Consider the following 22,672-nt stretch of genomic DNA (forward strand, 5'->3'; position numbering starts at 1 on the left):
TCCTTCTTCAACATAGCAGTAACAGAAACAATCAGAATTCACTTCCTCTGTTCTTCCTAACACCTTCGTCACACAATTCATGTGCCAAGCCACAAAATTCTTCTTTTCCTTCCACAGATTCTCTCATTTAGAGCTAAATATCCTTTAGTTGTGCACAATACTGGAGCGGCCGTCTCAGTTTGTTCCACCAGGTCAACCCCATCTGGGAAGCCCAAAATTCGCGGTACTCAGTGAAAGGAGGAGGGCGTCTCAGACTATCCCTCCGGACACCTCTGGTTATATATAGTTGTGGCCAAAAGTATTAACACCCCTGCAATTCTGTCAGATAATACTCAGTTTCTTCCTGAAAATGATTGCAAACACAAATTCTTTGGTATTATTATCTTCATTTAATTTGTCTGAAATGAAAAAACACAAAAAGAATTGTCCTAAAGCCAAATTGGATATAATTCCACACCAAACATAAAAAAGAGGGTGGACAAAAGTATTGGCACTGTTCGAAAAATCATGTGATGCTTCTCTAAATTGTGTAATTAACAGCACCTGTAACTTACCTGTGGCACCTAACAGGTGTTGGCAATAACTAAATCACACTTGCAGTCAGTTGACATGGATTAAAGTTGACTCAACCTCTGTCTTGTGTCCTTGTGTGTACCACATTGAGCATGGAGAAAAGAAAGAAGACCAAAGAACTGTCTGAGGACTTGAGAAACCAAATTGTGAGGAAGCATGAGCAATCTCAAGGCTACAAGTCCATTTCCAAAGACCAGAATGTTCCTGTGTCTACCGTGCGCAGTGTCACTAAGAAGTTTAAAGCCCATGGCACTGTGGCTAACCTTCCTAGATGTGGACGGAAAAGAAAAATTGACAAGAGATTTCAACGCAAGATTGTGCGGATGTTGGATAAAGAACCTCGACTAACATCCAAACAAGTTCAAGCTGCCCTGCAGTCCGAGGGTACAACAGTGTCAACTCGTACTATCCGTCGGCATCTGAATGAAAAGGGACTGTATGGTAGGAGACCCAGGAAGACTCCACTTCTTACCCCGAGACATAAAAAAGCCAGGCTGGACTTTGCCAAAACTTACCTGAAAAAGCCTAAAACGTTTTGGAAGAATGTTCTCTGGTCAGATGAGACAAAAGTAGAGCTTTTTGGGCAAAGGCATCAGCATAGAGTTTACAGGAGAAAGAAAGAGGCAATCAAAGAAAAGAACACGGTCCCTACAGTCAAACATGGCGGAGGTTCCTTTATGTTTTGGGGATTCTTTGCTGCCTCTGGCACTGGACTGCTTGACCGTGAGCATCGCATTACGAAGTCTGAATACTACCAACAAACTTTGCATCATAATGTAGGGCCCAGTGTGAGAAAGCTGGGTCTCCCTCAGAGGTCATGGGTCTTCCAACAGGACAATGACCCAAAGCACACTTCAAAAAGCACTAGAAAATGGTTTGAGAGAAAGCACTGGAGACTTCTGAGGTGGCCAGCAATGAGTCCAGGCCTGAATCCCATAGAACACCTGTGGAGAGATCTAAAAATGGCAGTTTGGAGAAGGCACCCTTCAAATATCAGACACCTGGAGCAGTTTACCAAAGAAGAATGGTCTAAAATTCCAGCAGAGCATTTTTAAGAAACTCATTGATGGTTACCGGAAGCGGTTGGTCGCAGTTATTTTGGCTAAAGGTTGTGCAACCAAGTATTAGGCTGAGGGTGCCAATACTTTTGTCTGGCCCATTTTGGGAGTTTTGTGTGAAATGATCAATGTTTTGCTTTTTGCTTAATTCTCTTTTGTGTTTTTTCATTTAAGACAAATTAAATGAAGATAATAATACCAAAGAATTTGTGTTTGCTCTCATTTTCAGGAAGAAACCGAGTATTATCTGACAGAATTGCAGGGGTGTCAATACTTTTGGCCACAACAGTATGTATATATCTATATATACCTGAGTTACGTATCCTACCCATACTGATTGGTGACACTTATAGACCCACGCTACAAGGAGAACTTTATATCTCTTATTCCAGAGGCAGACAGGTGTACTAAAATGTTGGAGGACCAGAGGGCCCTTCTTGCGGAATTATTAAAAAAATTCCCATATGAAAACGCTGACAGCAGAGGTCTCAGTTCATTGGCGAAGCAAGGAGTACAGGTGAGAGAGACACAACTCCAATCCAGCAGACGCAGTGGAACACTGGCAAAGTTCGGGGAGAGTTTTCTCAGACCATCCCATCGCCCTGACCCCGAGGCACAGGGGACTCCAAAAAGAGTGCAAAGTTTGGGAAAATGCTGAGGGAGTACCTTGCTGACCACACCAACGTCCTCTGTCATTCCTCTGTGCCTTATAATTATTGGTTATCCACGCTGAACACGTGGCATGAACTTGCTCTCTCTACTGCGCATGTGCGTGGTACTCATGGTCAAGGAACGCACAGCGCCTCGCTCTCTGGTGGTCAGTGGGCACACAGCGCCTTGCTCTCTGGCAGTATCACTTTTAGTGGCGGGAGCCAACGGGAACAGTCCTTTGCAGCGCCAGTGCTCTAAGGATGGAGCACACTGCTCAGCCTCCTATGCGCTGCTTGTCCACGCCAAAAATCTCTGCTGTCATGCCCGCTTTCTCTTAAGCTGGCCCCCTGCCTCTAGGTCACTGGGTCTGTACGTCTGCTACAGTTCGTCGCGGCGTCGGCGCTTTGGGTGCGTAGTGCACTGCCCCCCTTGCTGCTCACACGCTCACAGCTGGGGACTCACTCCTACTTTGCATTTTTTTCCTCAGCTTCCGGACAGGTTCCCTGTCTAAACATGCCCCCTCTTCCTGGGTAATGGGGTCTGTCCGTTCCCCTATTCCTTCCCCTGGGAAATAGGGGACGCAGCCTTGACAATTCTGGACCCGATGCAGCACATGTACCCGCAGCCCGGTCATCCTGACCCCGTACATATCTGGCCAATCAGTTCTTTAATGCAAGCATCATTACATCCAGAATAGTTTCATTTTGAAGGACTTTGTGGCTCATATCAATCCACAAGATGACACTAGTCATCCTAGTCTCCTAGTCTCCACCATCTATACTACCCAGTTGCACACAGTATGTTACCTGCCTCACTGAGAGACTGCTTTGAAACAACCACTTGGGAAGTGCTGCAAGATTCATATGGTGATGACATGGATGGTCTCACACACTGTATAACGGACTACATTAATTTCTGTGTAGACAACATGGTACCCACAAAAGTAGTGAGGTGCTTCTCTAACAATAAACCAGGGATCAGCCCCGGAATAAAGGCTCTTCTCAAAGAGAAGTTGGCCTTCAGATCAGGTGACAAGGGCAGGCTGAGAGAAGTGCAGAAAGATCTGAAGAATCTAATCAGGCAGGGAAAGGCTAATTATAAGACAAAGATTGAACTGAAATTGTCACAGAAAAGGATTCATGAAGTCTGGGAGGGTCTAAAGTCTATATCTGGGCATAGACAGATTGTCGCCAGGATGGTTGTAAATAAAGAGGGGCTTAATGAACTTAATCTATTCTTTAACAGATTTAATCACACACTGGCTGCTCCTGCCCCTGCATATCATTCACACCTCTCTGCTACAATAACCTCACCCCCTGCTGCAACTTGTCAACTGAGCCAGGGTCTGTTCTTCACAAGTACCCAGGTTGCAAAAGAACTGGATAAGATCAAAGTTTTGAAGGCTGCAGGTCCTGACGGTGTTGAGGTAGGGCTAAATTAACCCTTCACGGTTGAGCCAGTGATTTCCAAATTAATTCACAGGGCGTTGCTAGCAACTGGGAATGACCACACGGAGACGGGGGTCTCTGTACGGGAGGATCGAGGCAGATCACTGAGCCCCTTTACTGAATCTCACATTACATAGCATTCTGCTTAGTTATGCAAAGTATACAGCTACCAATGGAATCGTAATACATGTAAGCCAATAGTATTGTAAGAGAATCAGAATATGTCCCTAGCTGCGTGACGTAGAATATAGAACAATAGCACATTCTTTTAGGGTCTCATCTCATATCTTATATCTTGTACAAGCTGGAACAGTCTGGTTTCATAACAGCCGTGAATTTTCATCTAGTTAAGTTACAAAATTTAACTCGTAAACAGCAAAATGGCGTCGCAAGCACAAAAATGGATCCCGGAGAGCAAGATGTCCTGTACATCTGAATACTGTACTTCACAATGGCATCAGTGCAAGGCTAATCAAAACCTGCGGGCACCAGCTGAGTGAGATCATTACATATCTGTTCAATATGAGCCTGAGAATAGGTATAGTACCACAATTGTGGAAATTATCGTGTGTAGTACCAGTTCCGAAGAAACCTTATCCGAAAGACCTTAATGACTATAGACCTCTAGCATTGACATCACACCTGATGAAGGTACTAGAGAGATTGGTTCTCACACGTCTCCGTCCTCTAGTGAGCTCGGATATGGACCCTCTCCAGTTTGCCTACAGGCCGGGCATTGGTGTGGATGATGCCATTATCCACCTTCTAGATAGGACTCTCTCTCACCTGGAGAAACCTGGTGTCACGCTCGCGCCTTGGCTGAATGGCGCGAGCCGGGGGGTTGTGGCCCCACTGTGCCACAAACCAGACTACCCTGGAAGGGGCGTAACTACGGCAGCTTCCTTGGTCTTCACTGGAGCCTCTGATGGTGAGGTCAGGCTTGTGCGGCAGGTAGCTGCCGGGTGCCACTCCAGGGTGGTGTCTGGCTGTGGCTGCTGATTCCACTCGGGAACAGGACACCTTGACAGAGGCTATAGACAGGCAGGCAGGTGGACACGGCAGGCACGGCTTGGAGACACAGGACAGGCGGGCACGGCTTGGAGACACAGGACAGGCGGGCACGGCTTGGAGACACAGGACAGGCGGGCACGGCTTGGAGACACAGGACAGGCGGGCACGGCTTGGAGACACAGGACAGGCGGGCACGGCTTGGAGACACAGGACAGGCGGGCACGGCTTGGAGACACAGGACAGGCGGGCACGGCTTGGAGACACAGGACAGGCGGGCACGGCTTGGAGACACAGGACAGGCGGGCACGGCTTGGAGACACAGGATAGGCGGGCACGGCTTGGAGACACAGGACAGGCGGGCATGGCTTGGAGACACAGGACAGGCGGGCACGGCTTGGAGACACAGGACAGATTGGCGTGGTATGAAAAGGAGCAGGTAGGGACCTGTTCACACAGCAGGTGTAGGCAGGAGGGAGTAGTGTATTCTGGAACAAGATCTGGACCTGTTCACACAGGAGGTGTAGGCAGGAGGGAGTGGTGTATGCTGGAACAGGATCTGGACCTGTTCACACAGGAGGTACAGGTATGGATATAGGCAGGAAGGAATGGAGTATGAAGGAACAGGTTTGGGCCTGTTCACACAGGAGGTGCAGGTAGACAGAGCCGCAGGAGTGCGGAGCAGGCAGACAGAGCCGCAGGAGTGCGGAGCAGGCAGAGGCGCAGGAGTGCGGAGCAGGCAGAGGCGCAGGAGTGCGGAGCAGGCAGAGCCGCAGGAGTGCGGAGCAGGCAGAGCCGCAGGAGTGCGGAGCAGGCAGAGCAGCTAGGGAGCTGTGCAGACAGAGCTGCGAGCGTGCAGATGCACAGATAAAGTGGACACAAGGAAAGACACGGCAGGGAAGGAACCACAAACAAGGAGACTGACAGACAGAGGTAAGACTGAGTTCAGACAGAGGCACAGGGACAAAGACACTAGGACCAGGATATTCAGCCTCCTGGTAGGCAGACAGGGTACAAAGCAAGACTAGAGAATCCTCCAGAGAAGGAGACACACAGAACAGGGCCTGGCTTCCTCAGCAGCGAGATACTAACTGAGTATAGACATTGCTCAGGCAATGTTTCAGTGGGAGTGGCGAAACTAAATAGTCAAGGGCTCCAGGTGATTGGTCAGGGACAGATTACACAGGTGCACCCAGACTGTATAAGAACCAGAGAGTTCAGGCGCCGCCCCCCTATACACACAGTCTGGAAACATGGAGAGCAGAGGCACAGAGCTGGCAACAGACAGAATTCACAGCATGGCTTGAAGCAGAAAGTAAGTTGGTGTGCGAGGGATGGGAGACCATGCAGTGATGCCAGCAGGGTTGTTACAGTACCCCCCTTTACGGCCCCTCTTCCTCAAGCCTGCCAGAATGACCAGAAGAAGGAGTACGGGACCACACACAGTCCAGGTTGACATGACATCCTTCAGGTAGGGTGGAGTATGTGTGCCATCAGGAATCACAGATTGCCCGGTTTCTTGGTGCCTAAGGGAGTCAGTTTCCAACACAGAGGGTACAAAGACTTCTTCCTCCTGATTGGCAGAGAGCAGGGACCTGGAAGCTTTGACCCCTACATCAGCCGGCCAGCTAGAAACAGCAGACACCTTCACCAAGTCCGACTTCAGCCCGACATGCCAGAAAAATTGGACCTCCTCCTCCCGGTTGGTGAGAATCGGAGATATGTGGGTCACTGTTCCAACCTCTTCACCCACCTGCCAAATGGAAGCTGGAGGCATACATACAGGGAGCCACTTCCACCTGTTACCCTGAAAAAACTGGGCTTCCTCTACCAGGTTAGAGGGTGAGAAAATCTCTGTCTCAGTATCTTCACTCACTGGCCACACAGGGGTTGAAGGCATATATTTAGGACCCATCTTCAGCCTGAAATCCAGGGGAGGACAATCAAGAGACAGGGATGCTCCTGGGAGCAGATCACTGGTATAGTCGCTGGAGACGTGTGAGGAGACTGACACCGCCTCCCCTTCTTCGGAGACGTCATCACCCCTTGACTCGACGACTAGCAGACCAGATGAAGAAGGTGACATTGCTGACCGACTCTGATGTAAGGGAACCAGACACTTCTTGTCACTTGATTGTTTCAAGCGCGGTGCCCTACTAGGTTTCCAGACATGGACGGGTACTAGAATCTCTGGATCAGAATGACCCATGGGCATACCAGTCAGCAGATGGAAGATGAACTTCTTCATGTATAAAGCTCCGACCTGGAGCTGTAGTTGTCCCTGCAGGACTAGACTGTTTTCCAACAGGGCTCGGCCACCTCGAGACAACGCCCACGTCGGCTTCGGGAGCTGTATGACAGAGACGACACACTGACTCCGTATGGCTGGCGGTTTATACACACCAAAGCTCCCAGAAGGCAGAGAAACAGTCATTGGCTTCACAGAACAGAGACCGTCGGGATGTTCCTTCATGAGACCAGATTGCGGCTGTAAGCTTGCCAGCCGCTTTTTCTTAGACCTCTTGGACCTTACACGGGAGGCCGCCTTAGCAGGCTGAGGAACAGGAGTGTCAGGGACGGTCACAGACGGATGAGAGGATTCACCCATAGGTTCCTCTTGTCTGGCCTGTATCTGGAAGCTTGAAGAGGAAGACTTTTCAAGAGCAGCTGGACGAGGCACGTCGAACACTTTACGGAAGGCCACCAGGAAGGCCCCCAGGCTCATGACGACAGGGTCCCCTGCTTCCCAAAGGGGACAATCCATATCAAGGCATCACCAGCTAGGTAGGACATGATGTATCCCACCTTGACCCGGTCAGAGGGGAAACAAGCTGCATTCTGCAGGATGTAGTGCAGGCATTTCTTCAGGAACCCATGGCACTCTTTAGGGTCCCCATAGAACCTAGGCAGATCTGCTGGGTTGTGCTCTTCATAGGCCAGGAGCTGATTGTAGAGGGCATTGGAGACGATGATTGGTTCAGAGGTCTCCACAATCGGAACCACGCAGGACGGAACAAATTCCTCTGGTTGCTCATACTGGTGGAACACAGGTTCATGACGCTCTGCGAGCGTAAGGACATGGGACTCAGCGGGGACCATGGCCTGAGCAAACTGTCACGCTCGCGCCTTGGCTGAATGGCGCGAGCCGGGGGGTTGTGGCCCCACTGTGCCACAAACCAGACTACCCTGGAAGGGGCGTAACTACGGCAGCTTCCTTGGTCTTCACTGGAGCCTCTGATGGTGAGGTCAGGCTTGTGCGGCAGGTAGCTGCCGGGTGCCACTCCAGGGTGGTGTCTGGCTGTGGCTGCTGATCCCACTCGGGAACAGGACACCTTGACAGAGGCTATAGACAGGCAGGCAGGTGGACACGGCAGGCACGGCTTGGAGACACAGGACAGGCGGGCACGGCTTGGAGACACAGGACAGGCGGGCATGGCTTGGAGACACAGGACAGGCGGGCACGGCTTGGAGACACAGGACAGGCGGGCATGGCTTGGAGACACAGGACAGGCGGGCACGGCTTGGAGACACAGGACAGGCGGGCACGGCTTGGAGACACAGGACAGGCGGGCACGGCTTGGAGACACAGGACAGGCGGGCACGGCTTGGAGACACAGGACAGGCGGGCACGGCTTGGAGACACAGGACAGATTGGCGTGGTATGAAAAGGAGCAGGTAGGGACCTGTTCACACAGCAGGTGTAGGCAGGAGGGAGTAGTGCATTCTGGAACAAGATCTGGACCTGTTCACACAGGAGGTGTAGGCAGGAGGGAGTGGTGTAAGCTGGAACAGGATCTGGACCTGTTCACACAGGAGGTACAGGTATGGATATAGGCAGGAAGGAATGGAGTATGAAGGAACAGATTTGGGCCTGTTCACACAGGAGGTGCAGGTAGACAGAGCCGCAGGAGTGCGGAGCAGGCAGACAGAGCCGCAGGAGTGCGGAGCAGGCAGACAGAGCCGCAGGAGTGCGGAGCAGGCAGAGGCGCAGGAGTGCGGAGCAGGCAGAGCCGCAGGAGTGCGGAGCAGGCAGAGCCGCAGGAGTGCGGAGCAGGCAGAGCCGCAGGAGTGCGGAGCAGGCAGAGCCGCAGGAGTGCGGAGCAGGCAGAGCAGCTAGGGAGCTGTGCAGACAGAGCTGCGAGCGTGCAGATGCACAGATAAAGTGGACACAAGGAAAGACACGGCAGGGAAGGAACCACAAACAAGGAGACTGACAGACAGAGGTAAGACTGAGTTCAGACAGAGGCACAGGGACAAAGACACTAGGACCAGGATATTCAGCCTCCTGGTAGGCAGACAGGGTACAAAGCAAGACTAGAGAATCCTCCAGAGAAGGAGACACACAGAACAGGGCCTGGCTTCCTCAGCAGCGAGATACTAACTGAGTATAGACATTGCTCAGGCAATGTTTCAGTGGGAGTGGCGAAACTAAATAGTCAAGGGCTCCAGGTGATTGGTCAGGGACAGATTACACAGGTGCACCCAGACTGCATAAGAACCAGAGAGTTCAGGCGCCGCCCCCCTATACACAGTCTGGAAACATGGAGAGCAGAGGCACAGAGCTGGCAACAGACAGAATTCACAGCATGGCTTGAAGCAGAAAGTAAGTTGGTGTGCGAGGGATGGGAGACCATGCAGTGATGCCAGCAGGGTTGTTACACCTGGGAACACTGTGAGAATGTTCTTCGATTTCTCTAGCGCTTTTAATACCATACAGCCAGCTCTACTGAGAGACAAACTGGGCCTTGTTGGCGTGGACCTCCAACTCTCCACCTGGATCCTTAACTACCTCACGAACCGACCTCAGTTTGTAAAGGTTCAGGACAGTGTGTCAGACACAGTGATCTGCAATACAGGGGCACCTCAAGGTACAGTTCTTGCCCCTTTTCTCTTCACACTGCGGATTTTAAGTGCAACTCATCTAGCTGCTACTTGCAGAAGTATTCTGATGACTCTGCAATAGTAGGCCTCATCTCAGGAGGAGATGAAAGAGAGTACAGAGATACTAACCAAGCTTTTGTGGAGTGGTGTCAGAGGAACCACCTTAGGATTAATTCCGTGAAGACCAAGGAATTGGTGGTGGACTTTCGCAAGGGAAAAAATCCACCAGTAGTGGTGAACATTCAGGGAAATGACATTGAGATAGTCGACACCTATAAGTACCTTGGTGTGATCCTCAATAATAAGCTTGACTGGGCCCATCACTTGGATGCAGTGTACAGGAAGGGCCAAAGTAGGCTTTATCTGCTCTGAAGGCTGAGGGCCTTCGGAGTTAGAGGGGCACTCCTTGCATCCTTCTCCAACTCTGTTGTGGCATCAGTCATCTTCTTTGGTGTGGCGTGCTGGGGTAGTGGCATATCAACCAGGGACAGAAATAGGCTGGACAAACTGATTAGAAGGGTCAGCTCTGTCCTGGGATGCCCCCTTGATCCAGTTCAGGAAGTAGGCGACAGGAGGATACTGGCCAAGGTGAGCTACATGGTGCAGAATGATTCCCATCCCATGCATGAGACCGTGACAAAGATGTGCAGTACTGTCAGTGGCCGGCTAGTTCATCCTAAATGTGAGAGGGAGCGCTATCGAAAGTCCTTCCTTCCTGCTGCAGTTAGGCTGTATAACCAGCACTGTCCAAAATGGAGAACGACCCAAACAGTGAACTGATAGATCCAAAGTTGTGATAGTCCGGTTACATCTTTTTTTTTTTTTTTTCGTATATGTACCTACCTACTGTCAGTGTAATGCCTTTATGCATCTGTATCTGTACTTGTTCCTGCCTTGCTGCTGTAATGCTCTGAATTTCCCCTTGGTGGGACGATTAAAGGATTATCTTATCTTATCTTAGTCTCATACTTCAAAATTTTGGTGGTAAATCAATTCCCCATTGTTAGGTTGTGTATGTTTTGACTTATGACTTTGGACGGCTCAGTCCACATACGCTTTCCAGACGCCAGCCATTTAACATTTCCACTGGCCATCCAGACTCTCTACTTTGTCCTTCTTTTGGCTACCATTGCAAGGATTTATTTATTTCAGTAAACGGGATTTTTCTGATGAAGGTCCTATGCTGGACCGAAAACGTTTAAACCTTTCTGTCTGGATGCACAAAATAAAAGTGTCTGAATATTTCACATATTGACTGCAAAGATTTTTGTCATTTTTTGATTGATGGGTTGGATACCCGACTTGAGCACCAACAACCAAGCTATTCCTGAGTGCCGTGCTCTCTTTATAGGATTGATTTGACTTATGTAACATCAATTGGGTGATAATTATTCACACCTATTTGCTTCACAATATATTCATCTTTTTCTTCAAGGCTTCGGAATATAATGTTGTAAAAGTGAAAGCAAATTGGTGAAGAGAGTTTTAACTCAAATGTGAAACTAATTGTCATCTTTACTATTTCTCCATTCCGTGTGCGGCTAACCACCTCATTGATCTTATTGAGTTTCTTTGGCAGGAAAACAACAGCTCCATCAATACCATGTGTTTTTCCTATTAATTCATCATGCTGGTAAAGCAGAGGTGAGATTAGGGATCTAAATTACATTTGTGGACTGTAGTAAAAATGACACTGTGCAAGACCCACTAGGGTCTAGCTACCAATTTGACATACCATATATACTCGAGTATAAGCCGACCTGAGCATCACCCGAGGCCCCTAATTTCGTCACAAAAAACTAGGAAAACTTATTGACTTGAGTATAAGCCGAGGGTGGAAAATGCAGCAGCTACTGGTAAATTTCAAAAATAAAAATAGATACTAATAAAAGTAAAATGGTGGCCCCATAAGATGCTCCATATTAATATATGCCCCATATAATGCTGCACAAAGGTTAATGGTGGCCCTATAAGATGCTCCATATTAACCCCTTTCTGTCATATGATGTACTATCCCGTCCATGTGACCTGGGACTTAATTCCCATGGACGGGATAGTACGTCATAGCGATCAGCAGCGCTCACGGGGGGAGCGCCGCTGATAGTGGCCGGGTCTCAGCTGATTATCACAGCTGACACCCGGCACTATGTGCCAGAGGCGGTCACGGACTGCCCCCGGCACATTAACCCCTGGCACACTGCGATCAAACATGGGCATAGGGAAGAATCACGCAGGGAACAGTGCAGGTCCCCGGATCCAAGATGGCCGCGGGGGCCTTCGGGGTCCTGCAGGGAGGTGGATTTCTCAGTACCTGCTGAGATTAGGCGTTGAGAAAGCCTCCTGCAGTACATGTCAGATCGCTGATCTTACACAGTGCACTGCAAAGTGTCAGATCAGTGATCTGACACTTTACAGCAGAGGTCTCAAACTCGGCAGAATAAATGTGCCGCACATAAAAAAAATTTGAGCTGGCGGGCGCCATTCCTTTCAAACTTAATACACCTCGTACACACACGGCTCCGCTCCATCCACCTCATACATACGTGGCTCCACTCCGTACACCTCGTACACATGCGACTCCGCTCCGTACGCCTCGTTACTGTAGCCATTATCAAAGTGATCAGACCCATAGAAAACCTTGAAATAATCTTAAGCCAACCTGTTAATAATCATATCAAATTATAGATGCCGATACAGTTGAAAGCAGTAATGAAGGAGAGAGCATCATGTGATGGGGGGACTGCACTATACTTTGGTGTGTGTGTGTGTCTGCTGTACTATACTGTGTGTGGGGTTGACTGCACTATACTGTGTTGTCTGCACTATACTGTGTGTAGGGGGCTGCACTATACTGTGTTGAATATGTCTGCTGCACTATAATGTGTATGGGGGGACTGCACTATACTTTGGTGTGTGTTTGTCTGCTGTACTATACTGTGTGTGGGGGACTGCACTATACTGTGTTGTCTGCATTATACTGTGTGTGGGGAGAATGCACTATACTGTTTTTTTGTGTGTCTGCACTATTCTGTGTGTGTGGGGGGACTGCACTATACTTTGTATGTGTGGGGGCTGCATTAAACTGTGTGTGGGGGCTGCATTATACTGTGTGGGGGGCTGCATTATACTGTGTGTGGGGGCTGCACTATACTTTGTGTGTGTTTGTGGGGGGATGAATTATACTGTGTGTGTGGGGCTGCATTATACTCTGAGGGGGCTGCTTTATACTCAGGGGGTCTACATTATACTGTGTGTGTGGGGGGCTGTATTATAATCTGAAAGGGCTGCATTATACTCTGAGGGAGCTGCATTATTCTCTGAAGGGGCTGCATAATACTGTGGGTGTGGGTTCTGCATTATACTGTGTGTGAGGGCTGCACTATGTGTGTGTGTGTGTTTGTGGGGGGCCGCATTATACTCTGAGGGGCTGCTTTATACTCTGAGGGGGGTTGCAGTATACTCTATCAAGGACCATGGGAGCGCATTTTACTATATGTACTATATGGGACCTGCATTATACAGTATCAAGGACTATCTGCACCAATCATTCTCCCTCAGCCAGAGTAAGGGTAGGTGCATACGGTCAGTAAATGATGTGGGTTGGATGCTGCGTACCTGTGCAGCATCCAGATGTTACAGCATAGCGGATGGGATTTCAAGAAATCCCATGCCTACTGTGCGTGCACCGATGCCCGCGGATCACCCAGAGATGGACATGTGGCGTGTCTCTCCAGTTCGCAGCATGTCTATTTATCTTGCAGAGACACAAGCCTCCGTAAGATAAATCTCACCCGTACAATGTGTTTGAAGGTTTAATTCCGCACAGTTCAATGGACACATTCAGAATCACCTGCATTCAATAGCTGGCAACACTATGGACGTAGCGGACATGCGCTGCATACAAATCGCTGCCAATTACTGAACGTGTGCAGATACCCTAAAAATTCCAGGAAACAAGCGTTGAATGACTTCAATATTGTCGATCGGGCTCGTTTAGCGGCCTGAACTCAGCGCAAGTAAATACAACAGAAATGTTTCTGAGTGATGGAGCGATATGTGAGCATTTGCAGACCCACTTTAAGCTTTTGCCAAGGGCCCCACTTTGTCTAAAACCGACCCTGCATGGCGGACGCATCCCTCAAAGATCAACCCAACCCACCTCGTCAAGGAATCTCTGAAAAGGGACATCTCATTTGGTGTAAAGTTCATTAATAAAACCTAGTTGATAAAATGATTTTTAGCCCCAAATACATGAATTTTAAGGAAAAAATACCCATATCCCAACAGTAGAAAAGTGAAGGGTATATGTCAAAGACTGAAATAAAAAAAAAAGTTGAGAGTTAAAAAAAATTGGGGGCAATAAATATTATAATATGATTACACAGACAATATTTGTCACAGTACGTACAGGTATAAATGTGAAACTATCACATTTTCTGCTTTTATTTTTAAGAAAGTTTTTTGCATTCAGGAAACTTTCTGATGTTCTATTCTCTTTAGATTTATTTGTGAGAATACTGACGATCTGCTGACAAAACCGTTCACTGGTGGTATTGATGATGATGGTAGTGATGATCTCACTGGTGGTAATGATGATGATGGTAGTGATGATCTCACTGGTGGTAATGATGATGATGGTAGTGATGATCTCACTGGTGGTATTGATGATGATGGTAGTGATGATCTCACTGGTGGTAATGATGATGATGGTAGTGATGATCTCACTGGTGGTAATGATGATATTGTTGATGTTGTCCATCTTGAACTGTCCTCCCACCTCTCCTCCTGCTCCCTCTTTGACCGCTTACAATCAGGCTTCCGACTGCACCACTCAACTGAAACTGCCATAACTAAAGTCACCAACGACCTACTAACCGCCAAGAGCAAGCGACAATACTCAGTCCTTCTTCTCCTGGACCTGTCTTCTGCCTTCAACACTGTGGACCATTCCCTCCTGCTCCAGATTCTCTCATCTCTGGGCATCACAGGCTTGGCCCTATCCTGGATCTCATCATATCTAACAGACTGATCATTCTGTGTCTCCCTCTCCCACACCACCTCCTCACCTTTCCCATTCTCTGTCAGTGTTCCTCAAGGCTCAGTTCTAGGACCCCTACTCTTCTCCATCTACAACTTTGGCCTGGGACAGCTCATAGAATTCCACAGCTTGCAGTATCATCTCTATGCCGATGACACGCAGATCCACCTATCTGGACCTGACCTCACCTCCTTACTGACCAAAATCCCACAATGTCTGTCCGCTATTTCAGCTTTCTTCTCTGCTCGCTTTCTAAAACTGAACATGGACAAAACAGAATTCATAATCTTTCCCCCATCTCACTCTACCCCTCCACCAGACTTATCCATCAATGTCAATGGTTGCTCACTTTCCCCAGTCCCGCATGCTCGGTGCCTCGGGGTGATCCTCGACTCTGCCCTCGCTTTCAAGCCACTTATCCAAACCCTAACCTCCTGCTGTCGCAATCTCAAAAATATTTCCCGGATCCGTGCATTCCTTGACCATGACACCGCAAAAACACTAGTGCATGCCCTTATCATCTCCGGCCTTGACTACTGCAACCTCCTACTCTCTGGCCTCCCCTCTAGCACTCTGGCACCACTCCAATCCATCCTACATTCTGCTGCACGACTAATCCACCTGTCTCCCCGTTATTCCCCAGCCTCTCCCCTATGCCAAGCCCTTCATTGGCTTCCTATTGTGCAGAGGCTCCAGTTCAAAACCCTATGATATACAAAGCCACCTACAGCCTGTCTCCTCCTTACATCTGTGACATGGTCTCCCGGTACCTACCAGCATGCAACCTTCGATCCTCTCAAGATCTCCTTCTCTACTCTCCTCTTATCTCTTCTTCCCACAACCGCATACAAGACTTCTCCTGTGCTTCCCCGATTCTCTGGAATTCCCTCCCCCTACACATCAGACTCTCGCCTACCATGGAAACCTTCAAAAAGAACCTGAAGACCCAGCTCTTCCGACAAACCTATAACCTGCAGTGACCCACAGTCTACTGATCCGCCGCACAACCAGCTCTACCCTCTCCTAGTGTATCCTCACCCAACCCTGTAGACTGTGAGCCCTTGCGGGCAGGGTCCTCTCTCCTTCTGTACTTATGTGTGTCTTGTACTGCTCATGTTTATTGTACTTGTCTATATTTGCCCCTTTTCACATGTAAAGCGCCATGGATAAATGGCGCTATAAATTGTATAATAATAATAATAATAATAATAATAATAATAATAATAATGTTGTCTATAAATCTTGATTGTATTCTTTCTTCGTCTCTTTCAGCCTTCCACTGACCTTACCCAGTCCACTATTTCCTCTTTTCTGATATTGAAGGGACGCTCTGTTTGTGAAAAACAGGAGAAGATAATGTAATTATTTCTTTGGGTGTAATGGAGGAGGCCAACTCAAAATTAGTAAAGGTACTGTCACACTAAGCGATATCGCTAGCAATATCGCTATAACTTGTGACGTTATAGCGATATTGCTAGCGATATCGCTGTGTGTGATACTTACCTACAACCCGCTCCCCCCTGGTTATCGCTGATCGCGCGAGAACGTTCAGGACCGCTTCTCGTCGTCAGCTTCCTGTTGTGATGACGAGCGACGCGTGGAGCCGGGCGGGAGTGTAGGGAAGGTGACCTGACGGACGGACGGACTAGTCAGAGTGAAGAAAGATAGGTTTGCACAGTGTAGGTAGGAGTCAGTGATTACAGTGGGGAAACAACTAGGAAAGTGTAGTGGACGTGCAGTACCTTGGGATGACCATTAGATGGCAGGGTGGAGTGTGAGCAAAGGACTTTACAGCAGCTTAGGGCTTTAGAAACCGTTGGTCATGGGGGGCGTGGTGACAGTTAGAGTGACAGTTTCAAGGAACCGGGGGAGTTATAAATACTGAGGGAGGGTTCCAGAAAGTTCCGGTCCCCAGGGGGAGCTCAGGTGACAGGAGGACTACGCCAGTCTGTGTGCCCTGAGGAGAATCCGACCAAGGGGACTGAGGAGAGGAAACGTCAGGGGGGTGGTCCTGACAGGAAAGGACCGCAGATGAGACGAGGTACTGGGTGTAAGACACCGTATGTGACACGACGACTGAGCAGTAGAAGCGCTGTTGGTTAATGGGCCTAAGGCGGCCACAGTGACGGAACTGTCAGGAGCGTCGACAGTAAAGGAGGGGACGGTGTGTGCAGACACGTCTCCAGTGTACGGTGTGAGAAGCGGCTCTGGAAACGGAGGGCCGCGAGGTGTGCCGTCAGTCGGACGGCAAGTGAAGAAATAAACTTGGACCTGTTGCACCCAGAATCTGCCTCCATCGTGTCTCTGTTGTCATCCCTGCGCGGTATAAAAGTAGGACCACCCCCCCCCAGCTCGGCACCCCACCACCGACACTACAGGAGGATGCTGGATCGCCTGGTGTGACAGGTAAGTAGCGACCCCCGTCCCCAGCGATGTCGCTGGTGAGATCTGCCAGTGTGGCAGCTCACTAGCGACCACTTAGCGATGCACCAGCGATCCTGACCGCGTCATATCGCTGGTCGGGATCGCTGGTACATCGCTAAGTGTGACAGTACCTTTAGGCCTCATTCAGATGTTTTGGGGTTGTTTTTGCATGCAAAGAGAACATTTTCATCCATTTTTGGTCAATGTGTCCGCTTTTTCCATCACGGTACAATAGTTTTTTCCTCTATCCAAAAAATAAGTTCTCCTACCCTTTAAGCAGTAAAAAAAAATATGCAGTTCATTTGCTTTTTTTTTATAGACCCACATTATTGTACTTACCTGGGTCATCACTTATTATTTCTATCAGCTCATCTTCTTCCTGAACCTTTGTTTTGTTACTGAAAATAGGAAATAGAGAAAATCTTTAATCTCCTTATCATGGGCAGGAATTCTAGAAGGAAGCAATGTGCAGAATAATGCATTGTCCAACTCCAGGAAATGCACCCTATTAAGAGCGGTTATAGGAAGCTTCACCCCCAGCAATTTGCCGCCAGCAGTTCGCCCCAGGTACATTTTGCCCCCAGCATTTGGCCCCCAGGATGTTTCGCCACCGCACATTTCGCCCCCAGCGTTTCGCCCCTGGATGTTTCGCCCCCGGATGTTTCACCTACAGCATTTTGTCCCTGGATGGGTCGCCATCTGATGTTTCGCCCCTAGCATGTTGACCCCTGATGTTTCACCCTCAGCTTTTGGGGTCAACATGCAGGGAACAAAACATCTAGGGCTGAACATACCTGAGGGTAAAATATACAGGACCCCAATTGCTGGGGATTCCTGTGGCTGCCTTTTCAGCAGCTCACCCAGTGTCTCATCTGGCTGGCCTTAAAGGAGTATTATCACCCTAGAACACAAAAAAACTGACATACTTACCTGTCACAGCTGCAGCTCCTTGGGTATGGGGCGAAATGTGCGGGGGTGAAATGTGCGGGGTCGAAACACCCTGGGGGCAAAATGCTGGGGGCGAAATGTGCGGGGGCGAACTGCTGGGGGAGAACTGCGGGGGGCGAAACATCCAAATCCCATATAACACAGTCCACATAGTATATAACACAGTCCACATAGTATATAACACAGCCCACATAGTATATAACCCAGCCCACATAGTATATAACACAGCCCACATAGTATATAACACAGCCCACATAGTATATAACACAGCCCACATAGTATATAACCCAGCAACATAGTATACTTTATAACACAGTCACATAGTATATAACACAGGCCACATAACATATAACATAGCCTATAAAGTATGTAACACAACCACATAGTATATAACACAGTCCACATAGTATATAACACAGTCCACATAGTATATAACACAGCCCACTTAGTATATAACACAGCCACATAGAATATAACACAGCCCACATAGAATATAATACAGCCCACATAATATATAACACAGCCCACATAATATATAACACAGCCACATAGTATATAACACAGCCCACATAGTATATAACACAGCCACATAGTATATAGCACAATCCACATAGTATATAACACAGCCACCTAGTATATAACACAGCCCACATAGAATATAATACAGCCTACATAGAATATAATACAGCCCACATAGTATATAAACACAGCCACATAGTATATAACACAGCCAAATAGTATATAATACAGCCACATAGTATATAACACAGGCCACATAGTATATAACACAGCCCACATAGTATACAACACAGCCACATAGTATAAAACACAGCCCACATAGTATATAACACAGCCACATAGTATAGTGTATAACACAGCCACATAGTATATAACATAGGCCACATAGTATATAACACAGGCCACATAGTATATAACACAGCCAACATAGTATATAACACAGTCCACATAGTATATAACACAGCCCACATAGTATATAACACAGGCCACATAGTATATAACACAGCCCACATAGTATATAACACAGGCCACATAGTATATAACACAGCCCACATAGTATATAACACAGTCCACATAGTACATAACACAGTCCACATAGTATGTAACACAGCCAACATAGTATATAACACAGCCCACATAGTATATAACACAGTCCACATAATATGTAACACAGCCCACATAGTATATAACACAGCCACATAGTATATAACACAGACACATAGTATATAACACAGCCCACATAGTATATAACACAGCCCACATAGTATATAACACAGCCACATAGTATATAACACAGCCACAAAGTATATAACACAGCCACATAGAATATAACACAGCCACATGGTATATAACACAGCCACACAGTAAATAACACAGCCCACATAGTATATAACACAGGCCACATAATATATAACACAGTCCACATAGTAAATAACACAGTCCACATAGTATATAACACAGCCAAATAGTATATAACACAGCCACATAGTATATAACACAGCCACATAGAATATAACACAGTCCACATAGAATATAACACAGCCACATGGTATATAACACAGCCACATAGTATATAACACAGCCACATAGTATATAACACAGGCCACATAATATATAACACAGCCCACATAGTAAATAACACAGTCCACATAGTATATAACACAGCCACATAGAATATAACACAGCCACATAGTATATAACACAGGCCACATAATATATAACACAGCCCACATAGTAAATAACACAGTCCACATAGTATATAACACAGCCACATAGAATATAACACAGCCCACATAATATATAACACAGTCCACATCCCCCCCCCCCCGAGAATGGCCCCACAGTCCAGAACTCACTGATATATTAAAAAACTCCACAATTTTCACCTCTCCTCGTGCCATGCGCTGCTCCCGTCTGGCTCCTACATAAACATAAAAAGTACCAGCACAAAGTCAAGAAAATTTCATGTATATAAACTCAGATACATATCAGAAAATACAGAGAAAAAAATGAGTTTACCATATACAACGAAAAATAAGTATTTATTAATACAGAAGTTCATCAATTACATAAATAGTAAAATGTACAATAAAATATATCATATGTCAATTAGTATGTATGAATACACATGATCCACAAGACTGATGGCCACAGACTATGAGCAGAACATAATAGCAGGACAGAGCAAAAAATAACCTATGTCAAACCAATAGTAATAGAAAGAGTTAATGTAAACATCAGGCAGCTGATTCACTCAGTATCAGGAGGCTCATATAGCCAACCATGCAGTGCAATGGTATGCTGAACAAGTGCCCCTAAATCATAAACATCACCATGGTAGTGTGGGAGGAATGGCCCCCGTCGAGTGTCCGGACCGGAACCAAGGGAGCCGTCATCTGGGTTCCGGGGGAAACTGTCCCCGGGGCACAGAGTTCGAGGACAGGCTGTTGTGACAGACAGATGGGCTGGAGGAGGGAACAATATAAAGGAGGCAGGGAATCCCCAGGAGGATGAGTGAGCAGACTGTGACAGAGGCAGCAGGAGACTGTGGGAGCGACTGCAAGATAGAGCGACCTACCAGTGCCAGGGAAGATGCCGACTGAGGACTCCAGAGGGACGGTGGCAGGGCGATCATCCGAGATTTGCTGCCCCGCTCCAGCCCGTGGCTGCAGCCTACCCGCGGTCGCCCGCGGCCGCTGCCATCTCGCTCCACCCCGCGGCAGCGACCTGTTCCCCGCCACCCTCAGTCGCCCTGCTCTCACCAGTGTTCGCGGCAAGTACAGTGCCGCCGCCGGCCACCACTGTCCCGCACCGGTTCGCAGCAGGGGCCGAGCCTCTGCTGGCCGTGGACTCCCCGTCGCAGCCGTTAGCTGCGCGGGTGGTCTGTGATTCGCCACCCTACATCGCTGCCACTTGCCCCAGTCTGGGAACTGCGGCCCATCCGTCCAAGGACTCAGCCGGGGCCTGTGGGGCTCCAGTGTCATCAGAGCGCTGCAGCGTGCGAAGACTACGCCAACGCCTCAGCAACTGGGCCCAGCGACTACTACGCCGAAAGACCACCATCCCGAATGGCGAGGGACGCCTGGACGGCTAAGTTGACTATATATTTACGGACCCGTAGTCAGCCATACCGCGGCCCTATAGTGACCGGCTATTGCCGGAAGTAGTCGTGTTCTACCCGTTTGTGTTTGCTTGTTTTAGAGCCCCTGCGAGGGCAACCCGTGTTACTGTGGCACCCCTGAGGCTTCAGTCGCCACAGAGGTACTGCACCTCCTCCTGAGGTGTGGTGCCCCACCATCCAGGTAAGGTGAGAACTCCTGACCACGCTGCAACACTCGCATCCCACACAACATGGTAGTTCAGCAAAGCCACATTGCGGCTCCTTGCTTAGAGGGTAGCAGAGCACCTTTGGTGGTTCCCTGCTTGGAACACGAAACGTGCTGGGAGGCGGGTGGAGTTTAGACTACATAAAGAGCAGGAAGAGTTAGTTAGTCAGTCAGTCAGCGAGAGAGAGAGAGAGTCACTCGGAGAGGAGTGAGGATTCCTGGAAGAGGGATGGAGGAAGGAGTGCTGCAGCTGCCTCAGTGATCTGAGCCAGCTGGCACAGGAAAGGAAAGAAGGAGAAAGACATTGGACTGAAACCTGACCTTCTATGAGAGGAATTAGTACAGAATGAAGGAGAAAAATGGAACAGAGAGGACGTTGGTTAGAGGAGAACCCTGCCTAGAAGTTCTAAACGCAAGGCCGGGGCCCAGTCCCCGAGGTTGTATGGATACTGAAGGCTCTGCAGCAGACACCGGTGGAGTAGTGAGCTACTCCCATCTAAGACTTGGGGGCACAACAGCAACTTGGATAGTGAGCTGGGACTCAGGAGTAAGGCGTCCCCGAAGCAGGCTACAGCTGTCTGCTGTACAAGTAGAGTTCTTGGGAACATCTGTCAGGAGGCACTCCAGTGTAACTCAGTACTAGGAGTACTTCAGTAAAAGGCGCTATAGAGGAGACATTCAGAAAGGTACATGTTGGCGGAGTGTTCGAAGGGAGCATCCTATCTTGCCTGGAGGTTGACTGAGCCCAGGACCCGGAGGACACAGCACGGAGGCAGGCATCTGTGTGAACTGCAGACTGTGAGTAAAGCTTTGGAACTACATGCCCTGGTGTCCTCCACTTATTCCCGCATCACTACACCCTGCAAAGCTACATCTGGGCAACGGCCTCTACACCGCCTGTGCCTCTCCTCCATTGCTACATCTACACTGCCCTGGGACTACGGCTCCACCTGTGGGGAGCTTCACCATCTTGGCTGCAACCCACCACCAGTCCCAGAGGATCTGCATGCAGCGTCGGTCTAACACCTCACTTGCCGAACACCACAGGTGGCGTCACAAACTATTCATAAACTTTATTTCATTGTTCATTCACCCCCTTTTTTGCCATGGAGCCCCAGGGCCACGGACCGGGTCACAGCTTCCGTGACACTCCCATTGAGATCAACGGGCCCGATACCGAGTACCCCGCTAGGCCCTGGTGTCGGCGCTCCATTACCGCTTTTGGTGATCAAGCCGTGACTGAGGAAAGTTCCCTCTAGTTTTATAAAAGTTATTATAGAAAGCACCAAATTGTCTCGC

The 22,672-nt window shown here is 48.6% G+C and overlaps 1 protein-coding gene across 1 annotated transcript in view; it reads left to right on the forward strand.

Annotated features, from left to right (window-relative positions):
- The first annotated feature begins 1,233 nt into the window (after positions 1-1,233).
- The window catches only part of LOC141088157 (NADP-dependent alcohol dehydrogenase-like), a 36,224-nt gene continuing 14,785 nt past the window's right edge, over positions 1,234-22,672 (forward strand). Inside the window, exon 1 of the mRNA XM_073574082.1 lies at positions 1,234-1,296. Coding sequence (XP_073430183.1) covers positions 1,234-1,296 — 63 coding nt within the window. The remainder of the gene's footprint in view (positions 1,297-22,672) is intronic.

This window comes from Dendrobates tinctorius, unplaced genomic scaffold (genome assembly GCF_039654945.1).
Source record: "Dendrobates tinctorius isolate UK_male_01 unplaced genomic scaffold, ASM3965494v1 ptg000038l, whole genome shotgun sequence".
Classification (NCBI taxonomy): Eukaryota; Metazoa; Chordata; class Amphibia; order Anura; family Dendrobatidae; genus Dendrobates; species Dendrobates tinctorius.